General features: G+C 41.2%; 1 protein-coding gene across 1 annotated transcript in view; it reads left to right on the forward strand.

The window, feature by feature from the left end:
* The window catches only part of LOC148819196 (SEC14-like protein 2), a 31497-nt gene that overhangs the window by 15365 nt on the left and 3369 nt on the right, over nt 1-12763 (forward strand). The window contains exons 6-11 of the mRNA XM_088935314.1: nt 527-622; nt 2038-2098; nt 2863-2946; nt 3516-3622; nt 11284-11423; nt 12449-12618. Coding sequence (XP_088791440.1) covers nt 527-622; nt 2038-2098; nt 2863-2946; nt 3516-3622; nt 11284-11423; nt 12449-12618 — 658 coding nt within the window. The remainder of the gene's footprint in view (nt 1-526; nt 623-2037; nt 2099-2862; nt 2947-3515; nt 3623-11283; nt 11424-12448; nt 12619-12763) is intronic.

Raw genomic sequence — 12763 nt, forward strand, 5'->3', positions numbered from 1 at the left:
GTAAATTTCTGTATCACAGCCAGCCAGCCAGCTAATGACATGGCATTGTATAACTGGGTGTATTCAGTCCGTTTTGCAGTTTTCTAAGTGTAGTCTTCCAAAGTGCAAACCACAGAACCAGATTTAAACAGTAATTTCCACAGGATGTTGCAGTCTTCTGACAGGGCAGATGTGAGGTATCTTCCTTGTCTTGAATTGTTAAGATTGTTTTAACATATATTCAATTATTTATTTACTGTAAATTACCAATGAGAATGCAGCAGTTTGTGAGACATTGTGTGAGAGCATAGCAGTCTTATTATTTGTGCCCAGGGGCATGTTGCATAGGATTTAAATGTTTACTCCCAATCTTTAATATAGAAATTCTTTGTCATATATTGAACGTATTTAATTTAACTGAGCTGGGAAACTGATAACAGCTGAGCCATTTACTGAGAGAGTTATGATGCCCTGTGCCCCTTCTTAAAGGCTGCCGGCCCCCACAGTCCCACCAAATAGCAGAACCATTTGCCTCTGTGTGTTTCAGATGGGTAAGAATGTGGAGTCCATCACCATGATCTATGACTGTGAAGGACTGGGCCTGAAACACCTGTGGAAGCCAGCCATTGAGGCATATGGAGAGGTACTGACACTGCTCTGAGCGCTGCTCAGACCAGACCAGATCAGATCAGTTTATTAGCCATATACAATTTCTTGCATTAGGAATTTGTCTTTTCGCATACCCCAGCTTGCTCTCCAAGAGACACACAGACAGGGAGAGAAGCTGGGGGTCAGAGCGCAGGGTCAGCCATTGTACAGCACCCCTGGAGCAGCTGGGGTTAAGGGCCTTGCTGAGGAGCCCAACGAAGTAGGATTCCTCTGCCGGCCGCGGGATTTGAACCGGCAACCTTCCAGCCACAGGCGCAGATCCTTAGCCACAGAGCCACCACTCATCACTTACTGTACAAATCCTGACTGACAGTGTCCTGCCATGGGTGCAGAAATGTATGTGAAGTAACATAACCAGATTGGGTTGTAAGGGAGATGAGGTTCCAGAGTCTCTCTTCACATGGGGAGGCGATGAGGTGGGGTGTCCCGTCCTCAGTGGGACCAGCCAAGAGCAGAGCTCCAAACAACAGCACCACCAGAACCATTCTTTAGTAACCCTAGCAAGAGCAGGGTTCCCGTATGCATCTGTTTGAATCCTATACAGTTAATTAAGGGGGGGAAACATGTCAGTTCTGGACAATGAATTTGCCTTGGTATACAACATTTAAACACGGTATTGAGCAATGGAGAGTAAATGAAGTACCTGCTGTTGGAATCCCGTACACCTTTTTCAGTCTTGTTCCAGAGTGAGCTGGGGTTCTGAAGCTCTTGTTCAGTCGCTGTCATGGATTTTAATGATTCATTAGTGATATATGTGACAACAGAACAGAATGGTAAAAACTCAAGCACCACAGGGTAGGGAGAAAAGGTTCTGGTGGTGGCAATTAAAACAAACCGTGTTAAAGAAATATGCACAAAAACACATGGCTGAGAAGTGCTGAGAAGTGCTAGTTATGCCACCCAGAAGTCCTGTGTTTTTTGTTCTAACTTGAGAACTCAGGCAATTATTTGAATTATTTTCCTAATAAGACTTAATGTAGGCTATTCTTTAGCTGTTCATGTTTACTCAAATGACTCATTTTGTTAAAGGTGCAGTGACCTTAGAGACTGGTTAGAAGTATTAAAGTTATTCGGGTAAGTAAGGAATTAGATCAACAGTGTAACTGAGAACTTGGCCTGGCATTTTCTCATTTCTATCCTATACATTTGGGAATTGAGTTTGAGATTGAGAGTTTTTATACAGAGTATCCAGTTAAATGTGGTCTCTGCACAGTCTTTCTCTTTGAAAGAACATTATCCCTACTCGGAAACCACCCCATGAAAAATACTTCTGTTGTGAGTGAAAAGCCTCTTGTCACTCTCTCCTGAGCTGCTTGTTTCTCAGACTGGTCTCACTCGAGCTGTGCTGGCTGTGCTCCTGGCATTATTCTCTTCTCTCTGCCTTTGCAGGTCCTCACCATGTTTGAGGATAATTACCCAGAGGGGCTTAAGAGGCTGTTTGTAATTAAAGGTGGGTATTTCCTGGCAGTCAGCGACAAGGGGCCTTTTAAAATCTCCCTGTGCTGGAATATTCACTCAGAAACTTAACAGCCCCACGAAAACCATGACGATGAATGAGGTATATAACACTCCTCCAGTTCAAACTAGTGAAGCAAAATAAAAATGCTCAGGGTACAATACATATTTGACATCATTAAAAAAGTACTGGACGTTTCAAAATAATTAGATAATCAAAGTAAGTAACAGAGAGAACAGGTAATCCTATTGGTTGAAAAAAATTACATATTCATTCTCGCATCTGTTTCCATGTTCCATGACCACTTGAATATTTGTTCTAGTAAAAATTCTAGGTTGCAGTTTTCAAGTATTTAGAAATGTGTCTGAAGAGCTATAACAAAGCAGAAACATCAGCAGAGTGTACACTCTCACCTGGGATCTGGCCTGCATTGTCACTGAACTTAATTTAGCTCTTCAGATGGACACATTTACATTTCTTTGTATCTATTAATATCTTTTTTCCTGTTAGGTAGCATGTCATTTGACTATGGAGGACTGGATTTGACTGAATTGGTGTTTCTGTTGCTTGATGTGAATAAGCCTTGAATAATTGTTGTTTAGAATTGTTGTCGAGTGCGACTGGAAGAGACAGTCCTCAGAGCACCTGTCCTGCATGATGAAGCACAGTTTGCCAACTGAAAGTTAACGTGAAATAACGTTTAACCTGAAAGTTAAGCACTGTTAGAAACCCCAGTGAATGTCTTACCCTTTCTGCAGCCCCCAAACTCTTCCCTGTGGCCTACAATCTCATCAAGCACTTCCTGAGTGAGGACACTCGCCGCAAGATTGTGGTATTGGGAGGTGAGATCAGTGCTTCACTCGAAATGGGTTGACTGCTGTCTTGCTGTTGATGTTGGAATATGTGTATGATCACTTATTCATTCAGTTCATGTAGTGTTTATTGGCAATGAGAGCTATGAACAACTGCTCTTTATTGCTTTTGTCTTTGAAGTAACCACATGTATCTGTAGAGAGCACAGCTATATTGCTGTGATCAAAAACTCATCTTCTGAAGTCTTTACAGTAGCACTAACTGGAACAATGGAAGGTTAATGGATCATTTTGCCCCAGCATTGTATTATCAGAAAAGATGCTTATCTTTTCCTATCTGTGATAGAAAAATCCACAAAGTGTGGTAAAACAGGCCATTTTGTTTATTGTCAGCTGTGTGGTCTCTTGCTAGATCATAACCATTAAGAGATGTTTTCTTTAGCTCTTCAGCACAAATCGGTGAATGTCATACTGCATACATGGCTATGCAAAGGTTTAACACTTTTCCTCATTGAAGAAGACAGAAGATGAAACGTTCCGGCCCCACAAGGCCTTTTTATCCTGGGCTTCCTGCTAACTGTCCCTTTGTCTGCGGACAGCTAACTGGCAGGAGGTCCTGCGGAAACACATTGACCCAGACCAGCTGCCCGCCTGCTACGGAGGCAACCTCACAGACCCCGACGGTGACCCCCGCTGCAAAACCATGGTGAATACCTGGGGTCTCAAGGGCTGGGGAGGGGGGGCAGTCAGGTAAGCAGTGTTGCTTTTAGGGCTCAGATTTTACCATGTGCCCAGAATGTTATTCTGGGTATTTGGAGGGGAAACATGTCAGTTCTGGACAATGAATTTGCCTTGGTATACAACATTTAAACACGGTATTGAGCAATGGAGAGTAAATGAAGTACCTGCTGTTGGAATCCCGTACACCTTTTTCAGTCTTGTTCCAGAGTGAGCTGGGGTTCTGAAGCTCTTGTTCAGTCGCTGAGAAACAAGCTGTAATAGTTGGCGAGTGAGAGCATTATCTTAATTGGCACGATTTAGAGAGTAAGTACAGTAAATCTTTTCCAAAATGCCTCAGCTTACATGTTTCCACTTGAACAGATGTGAGAAAAAATTCTTTTTCTCTCAACTTTTGTTTTCGCTCTCCTTTAATGACGCCTCGCCCCGCTGACGCAAAGGCGTCTCAAGGTTGGTGGTTTCTGGGCTCATTGTGCGCAATTAGTAAGGGGTATAAGTAATGGAAGTGCATATGATAAACAAATGATAAACAAAATGCAGATTTTCTTCAGTAGTTTTCTCAATGTGCGGTCACACTCTGCATTAACTAAGGAAAACTTGTGTCTTTGAGATCACCTGTTTAGTATCAGTGCTGGTCCTGGTCTAGGGCCGACTTCAGACACCATATCTGCTCGGACTGCTGCTGGAACTGGGCTGATAACGGTGAACAGAATTCTGGCAGGACCAGGTCTGCTTTTATCAAATTACCTGGGCTGTTTCCGGGTCCTCAGGAGTGGAGTTCAGGAACTCCAGAAAGAGGATATTCATGTTGCCCTGAAATGCTGCACTGCTTTCCAAACACTGCAGCCTGAAGGCAACGCATGGGCAAAGCTTCAAAGCAGCCCCCTGTTCTTGCGTAGCTTTCAGAGAAAATGTTGCAAGTCACTGCCGTAGCGAGCTGTGAGGGGACAGGACCGTTATGATGTAACAGAACATGCAAGAGTGAAGCATACGTTTTTATGCATGTTTGAACCTTTTTGGGCTTAGGAGTATGTTTTGAAAGCAGGTGTTTTCCCAGATGCTGCTGTCCTTCCCACAAACCAGAATTTGTTTCCTTGTTTGGAAACTGAAGTTCCTAATTTGGCTGCTGTGAACCATTGCTCCTAGTATCTTCGTTGCTTTGCCAGACCATAGCGCCCCCTAGAAGCTACTGTCTGCGACAGTGGTTACCTTTCATGCCAGACTAGAGTGTCATTTTGATACCAAGGGAAATGAAGAAGAAGAATACAATAAAAAAGACCCAGATCTCTAAAATTATATTTCAAAGAAAATTTTAATTGACTTTTTTTTCTGTACCGTTTGATATCACAATGCTAGAGAAGAGCAGTCCAGAGGGAAATCTGTTCTGTTTACCTTATCATTTCATCCTTAGCTGCACATTTTATTATTCAGACGTTATAAATACCAGAATGTACTGTATTATCCCAGAGACTGGTTTGAGAGCTGAAAGCATAGTCTGAGCTTTTTTATTCAGCATTCTCAAAAGACTGCCTTTTGAGATAACAGAAATGATTTCAAGAGCATGCCTGAAGATTAGCACTAAGTCCTTCAAATGCATTTATTTTAGTGGTGTTAATAGCGTAAAGATTCTACTCTTCTTGAACTTGGGTACTGAAAATGTTACTGAAATGAAGACAGCTTTGGAAAAGATGAGCTTGCATACAGCATAAATTGATATATAACCAATAAGTCATTTCATCTACAGTATAGCAATTTGGTTCTCAGCAGTTTGCCATTGAAGAGTTGAGAATGTTTCACAGGGTGTATGACAAACTCTTAAAATGGAAAGAATTAGGATGACAATAGTCATTAGAGATGTCAGTAAACTGTCAGCCACTCATCTCCTTGAATTTTTGCTATAAATGCTCCTTATTTGCCACCTTATGCTTTTGCTATCTTTAGTACATTCCTAGTATCCCTAGAATTGTTTATCCTCCAATCTCACACGCTCTCCTTTCCTTGCGCTTGGAATGCATCGATGATGGAGCAAGTAGATCACTTGCCCAAAAACTGCAGCTGAACATGTATTAAATATAGCTTGCCCAGAGAGGCCAAACGCAACTAAAAAGGATATATACTATACATAAAAATGTTAAAATTCTTTTTTTTTTAGTTAGATGAACATAGAGCTCGACACTCGCAAAGCTGTGTACTTCACCATAAAAATAGAGATTGTTTTGTTGTGCAAGTTACATTTTACACATTTTGTTTTACAAAAAGATGTGTAATAGTCAAAGAGATACATGGAATAAAGTTGCTTGCATCTAGAAGAAGTTAGGAAATTTCAGATAATTTTTAATCATACCTTTCTCTAACAAAGAAACACTGCTGTTTTGCCTTAAACATAGGCTGACAATTCTTTATTACAAAGTGCTGCTCTTAAAATGACTTTCTTTCATAGGTCTCCACGTCAGTTGCAATCTAGATCTGTAATAGGATGTGTAATAGTGCCTGCAGCCTTATAATCGGTTAGGTTTTTATTTTCTAAAAGTTTCAAGCAGAAAGAGACAAATGACACCGTTGAGTACAAAGCTTTGTTTGCCTGTCGGACTGTGACTACCCCTGGGCCTGTTGCAAGTGACAAAAACGTGATATTTCTGCCCCGTAGATACATAGGTAAAAGTGTGCTGTGCAGAGGAGGAGTGTTCTTGGTCATCCACTGAGACAAAGGGAACCTTTCTGGACCTTTCCTTCGGGACCCTGACGGGCTGAAATTAAGTTTCCACGCTCTTGTACTTTTCACCTCTTAGAATGTGTTTTGCCTTCCGCCTGTAGAATACACGCCTGCTAGACCTTGATCCACTCATCTTTTGGGCTTCCTCCAGCTTTCTGTACTTTACTTTACTTTACTTTACTTTAGGAATGGCTATTATAAAAAATAGATGTTTAATAATGTCTTTAATGTTTGGTGATTTTCATTTGCTTGTGGTTGACTCGTATTAAGAAGGTTTCTCCAAGAGTTGTATGCCTGAGTAGGATCCACTGTTAAAAGTGTGCCCCTGAGTTCAGGCCAAGCTCCACCATCCAGGCGTGGCAGGTTCAAGCTTGGAGCATGTCACGGGCCAGCTGTGTCAAGGAGTTGTCAAAGTGCTGGTATCTGATGGCCTAGGTGCTGCCAAGGGAGGAGTTTCTTGGGGCCCTCTGCAGTTTGCTGGTAGCTTGAAAGTTCACAGTGATGTGGATGAAAGATGCACCTCTCTGCCAGCTGGGATAGCACCTTCTGCACAGGGCTGCACAGCCTGTGACATGTTAAAAGGGGAGGGGCTCAGAGGTGGGTGTGGTGTATGAAAGGGGAGTGGCCCAAGGGTGGGCGGGTCGATGATGCCTACTCTTCCTCATCCCCGCACCCCCACTTTATGTGATTACAGGGTCTGTAAGCAGTAGCAAAACATCTTTGATCCCAGATATAAAAGCATATTTTTTACTATTATTTAACACTTTAGAAGTGTGACTAACAAACAAAACAAGCTATGTGCTGCAAAGGAACAAGTAATAGGTTTATTAAAGAGAAGAAAGAAAACACAACATTTCGGCCATGGAGCCTTCTTGAGGTGTGAGCAGCTATGTGCTGACTCCTTTAGTGATCAAAGCCTTTCCAAAACATAATCGCTCTCCTGCCTGATTGAGAAGGCTTCTGAAAGTTTTTTTTTCTTTTTCTGTGATGTGCACATTGTTGGACTTAAGTGCCATCTGTATTAGGAATGGAAACCCTGGCTTAGACTATTTCCTGAAATTAAGTGGGCTCCATTAACAGGGATAAGGAAGTTGTAATATCTAAACGCTGGAAAAAAAGAATAAAGATTTCAAGGATCAAAAGGATTTGGACTTCAAAGCCTACAGTAGAACAATCCTTAACCTCCTCTTCTCTCCCTGTTGCTCAGTGTATTCTAGTGTTCTGCTGTGAGCTTGCTTGCTGGTGTAGTGCTTTGTTCTAGAAATTTCACCTGCTCAAGTGGGATGGAGAAGGCTTTGTGTTTCTTTTCCTTTGTTGAACTTAAACTTGGAATTTGGGTACCTGACCTTCTTACTTCAGTTGTGTGAGTTACAATTGTATCTTTTTGCTCCCTGAATTATTTAATACTGACAAATAATTTCAGAATTGTTTTAAACATGACGCATGTATATAATGTGTCAAGAGATGCTTAAATACTTTTCCAGCAGTGTATAAAAAATTGTACCAAGAAAGTCGGATAAAAGGGAAAGCTGAAAAATACATCTGTTGTTTCTCATGTTTTTATTTGTGGATTTGTAAAACAAACTACCCTGAGTTTCAGTGCACAGAGCTTTGTGATGAGTTGCTCATAAAATATTCTGATCTTTTATGGTGGTTTATCCCAGTATACAGTACACCAATGTGTGGACCTTCTCTCATGTCTCAGCACCTGCTGTAGGTTTCCCAGATCTCGATGAGTAGTTAATATTTTATGTTTTTATATTTTGTGCCGACATGTCCTTTGAGCCATCTTTAGTAAATTAAACTAGTAAATACAGACAACGAGGTGAAGAGTAGGTGGAATTTGGTTTGCAGTAGCACAGCTGCTCATTTTTTTCATCATTGTATTGTTTCCTGTAAGCTGGTAACTTATTCGGGGTATTTAATGGAAAGAACATATTACAATTACATAAGGTAGTTTTAAATTAAATTAATTATAAATATTGTGAATTTTTTAATGTGTTAATTTAAAATTTCATTAAAAAGTATTGCAAACTAAGTATTAATAATAATAAAACAAACCGCAAGCTTTTAATATGTCATATTATTTTCTATCTGATTCTATGTTCCATGTTCTCAAAATTCTGTCACAATGTGTCTGAGTATTAGATTAGACTTTAAATATAGTATTAGGTAAATTATGTATAAAAAAATAATTTGTGCAGAAGGCTTTTACTCTGACAGTTCCAGAAAGGTGTGTGTGCTTACGAATTTAGGCTGTCTGCACACTTCAGCTTCTCTCCTTGAGGAGACAAATGAAAGAGTACCTTGTGCCTGTCTGCATGCCCAGTATGATTTATTATTCTGGTGGGGTGCTAAATTGCCTAAGGCTTTTCAGCACAGTGTGTGGAATTTGCAAGAGCTAAGATAAGATCACTAAAATTTAAATATTAATGATGAAAAATAAACGTCATGAGGCAGTATTCCGCACTGCTACCATTTTTGTTTTCTGGGAATTTGTGAGACACTTTGCTTCAGATCTTGACAGTATTTTAAGGCTTTATGAGATAGTCTCCCCCATCCTCTCTCACATACATACTGTAAGGCTGAAAGAAGTTTCTTAGACAGCTGTCACTGCTTACCAGCCTTAACATTTTCACTAGTATAAGGGGGAAGTACCCTCTTTCTTTCCTGACTGGTCTACCTGATCTAGGTTTCTCCATAGCAAAGCACAAGCACTCCCTTATGTTCACCAAATTCCTTGTGCAAGTCTGTATTCCACACACAAAAAGCTCATTTCTTCCACACTCCCAGTTTCCAAAGTCAAATATCCTGTCTGTGGCCCCATTGTTATTGCATCCTCCTGTCGAGATCCACTACCAGACATAAAAAAATCCTCCGCTGTTGTCAATGAACTTGTCAGTTTTCTTGAATAACTCCTAGATGGGATCTGGCGTGACACTGTGTGTACAGAGCAGCTCTGGTCTCTTAATTCCTGTTCACACATTGACCAGCCCAGCTGATTCAGATCTCAAACACAGGGTGGTGATTCACGAGGTATGCTGTTCATTGATGGATGGGTGGATGAGTGCTCATTGGCACAGAAGTCAAAACAAATGGGGTAATAATATTTTTAGGATCCAACAAGGGAAACAGAGTCAGCTGTGTTTTAAGAGAGAGTCTGGAAACGCTGTTTGCCAACCCAATTTTTTAAGCCACACTAGCGGAGTTGAAACCGTTTATGTGATAAGATTTTTAAATACACGGATTGTGAGGAAAGAGCTGAATTTCTTTTCTGAATAAAGGCAGTCGGAGAGTCAAATTGCTTCAAAGCTCAGCGGGTGTTCGGGTTGCCATGGCAGAAAGGTGATATCACACAGCCTGCGCCAGACTCATTTAACCTTTAAGTGACGAGCAGAGTGTGTGGGCCATAGAGAAAACACGTTTCACTGTTTCTAAATCTATTATAATGAATTGATGAACCATATACGTGACTACAAAATTCTATATAGTTTGTTATTTTTCTGTTACTTATCAATCTGTCACATTGTTTCAGTACCAGATACAATTTTTCAATTTGTTACATTCAAAAAGAGGCAACTAACGATATATGGGAAAAGTTGAAAATTTAGCATCTATACATTTCTTTTTCTTCATGACGGTGTGTCACTGCTCTGTTCCAGATGCACAAAACCATTCTAGAATAGTTTGCATATTGTCTAAAGAAGCAGAAACTGATGCTCAAGTACTTTTCAGATAAGACTGATAAGGTTCTGATTTCTTGGTTATCAAGATCTTGGGGCACTGTTCTTAGCAATTGGGATGTTGCTCTACTGGCCTGGCTCATATTCCACTCTGGGCTTTTACAGTCAGACCTGTCTAAATTTCCCCTTAATTGGGCTGGTGATGGAGTTTCTCACTTGTAGCAGAGGCTGCTGGTGCAGAATGGCAGCTGTGAGTCGCCCAAGCGGGTGCGATATGTCAGTGAATACAATGGGTTTCCTCCTATATGTGAAGACCTTTGGGATCCTTCAGGGGGTAAAAAGCATTATATAAATGCAAGCAATGAATTTATAATGAAAAGAACAGACAGTTTTAGATTGTCCATAAGTATTACATATATTCTCTATTATAGAAAAATGCCTAGTGTCTGACTAGTTCAAAATGTGCAACACAGACTTTCAGAAGTCACATTGCCACATGGGTGCCTGAAAAAGGATTGAATCTCAACTAGGAGACCCTGGAGCTCAATCTACTTGCAGTGCCTCCCAGGGACATAATGGGAAGGACACAGAAGTACCAGTATCTCAACAAATCCAGCAATACATGGTTTGCTTTGAGGGTTAAGATCCATCCATTCAATTCTTCTTCACTCCTCTCTTAGCTCTTCTTATAGTGGCAGAGGTAAGGTAAGACTCTAGTAAAATACAGAACATGCACATCTCACCTGGCTCTGCAGCCTTGGAGGAATGGAAAGTACTGTAAGTAGATCTGCCTGTGGGCCAAGCTGAATGTGATTTTCTTTCTGTCCATTATAGTATTTGACCCCTGTGTGACACGGAGCTCCATACGATTCGAAATTAAAACGTTTTTTTTTTTTGTTCCTTGATAAATTAGAACTGGAAAAAAAGAACAGGGTGTTTTAAAGGCTATAATAAGACTTAATAGAGGTTTTATTACATTTGTTAAATGGAACAGGAATCTTTTTCATCAGTGCTCAAAACATTTGGTTTATATTGCAAGCTTCCACATGATCGGTCACTCTAAAATGACCACTAGCTAAAGCTGGAAAGACCTGCCAGGTGGAAACCAGACCCCCACAGCCCGTTGTCGAATGTAAGTCGTGCTTGATTATTCCTTGTTTTCCGTTCCTTCTTTCCTTTCCTAGCTCCGCAACGCTGTGCCCAGGGCCTTTACTGTGCGTGTGTGTGTTTCAGATCAAGTACGGTGGGGACGTGCCCAGGTCTTACTATGTCCGGGACTCGGTGAAGCAGCAGTACGACCAGACCATCTCCGTCAGCCGCGGCTCCTCGCACCAGATGGAGTGCGAAATTCTTTTCCCAGGCTGCGTGCTGCGGTGAGTGGCCTGTGGGTCGTGGTTCTTCGCGCTCATTAGTAAACTGAGATCTTTAAGTACCATGAACACATGAGAAATGAGAAATACTGTTGGCTGGATTCCATTTATCTTTGTTTCACAAATAAATGCTGAGATTCTAACCCTGGGCCTAGATCCACCCTTATCCCAACCCCAGCCTAAATGCCATGTTAACTCAAACTTTGACCCAAGTCCAAAGTGTACCTGAAAAAGCACAAATATTACATAACAGTGCCCAAAACTGAAAAACGCCAGAAACAAAGATCCCCCAGTTCATAAGCAAGAGCCTGAATTAATCTTACTTATCTAATTATACTGCCTGAAACACAATACTTGTTACAGTACTTATGCTCAAGAGTTTTTTAGTACACTGCAGTCTGCTTATAAGAATTACTGAGAAATCAGCACATATAGTGATCAAAAACGGGAGGATAAAATTATTCGTACATTTTAAGTATAGGAATTACTTTGCTTACAGTAACCAAACGATCACATTTAAGAATTTACCACTTCCTCACTATGCTATTTAAGTGCAATGATACATATCAAACCAATAAAGTTGTTTTGTATCTCTGCAAATATCTTGTGTTCTTAGGCTCACGGTGTCAGAAGTATAATCCTTGTTTAGAAAAAAGTGGTGCAGATACAGTAGTCAGTAGAAAGACTCTTTTTGTAAACGGCAAATGACGAATTTGTTCCAGAGCCTGCATTGGCCATGCTTCTCGAAGACTGGAAAATATCCAGATGAAATAAGACAGACCAGTCAAGGTCCCACCAGTTAGGGCAGTGGTTTCCCTCTCCGATCCTGCTGGAACAGAGGAGCACTGTGTGTTCTGGGTTTTGCCCAGTTCTTAATCGCAGCTTAATCGATTACACACATGCCTGAAACTTAAAACTGAAAATTTGCTTTCAGCTCTTCAAAGGTCAGATGAAATTGTTGTTCAATTGTTGAACTGTTGAAATTATCCGTGTTTCACTCATCCACCCCCCTCTTTTTCCCCGGGAAGGTGGCAGTTTTCCAGCGAAGGGGCCGACATCGGTTTTGGGGTCTTCATCAAGACGAAGGTGGGCGAGAGGCAGAAGGCGGGAGACATGCTGGAGGTACTGCCCAGCCAGCGGTACAATGCGCACCTTGTGCCTGAAGATGGCACCCTCACCTGTTCAGACCCTGGTGTTTGTAAGTATGAAGAGAGGGCAAAATGGATTTGTGAGTTTGGGGGGTCATGGGGTAACAAAGGAGAGGCTGGAAAGGAGTCATACGGGTATAGTCGTAGGGTCAATGAGTCCGAGGAATGCATTGTGATGGAATGGGAGGCATTAAT

Source organism: Atractosteus spatula, chromosome 17 (genome assembly GCF_055471065.1).
Source record: "Atractosteus spatula isolate fAtrSpa1 chromosome 17, fAtrSpa1.hap1, whole genome shotgun sequence".
Classification (NCBI taxonomy): domain Eukaryota; kingdom Metazoa; phylum Chordata; class Actinopteri; order Semionotiformes; family Lepisosteidae; genus Atractosteus; species Atractosteus spatula.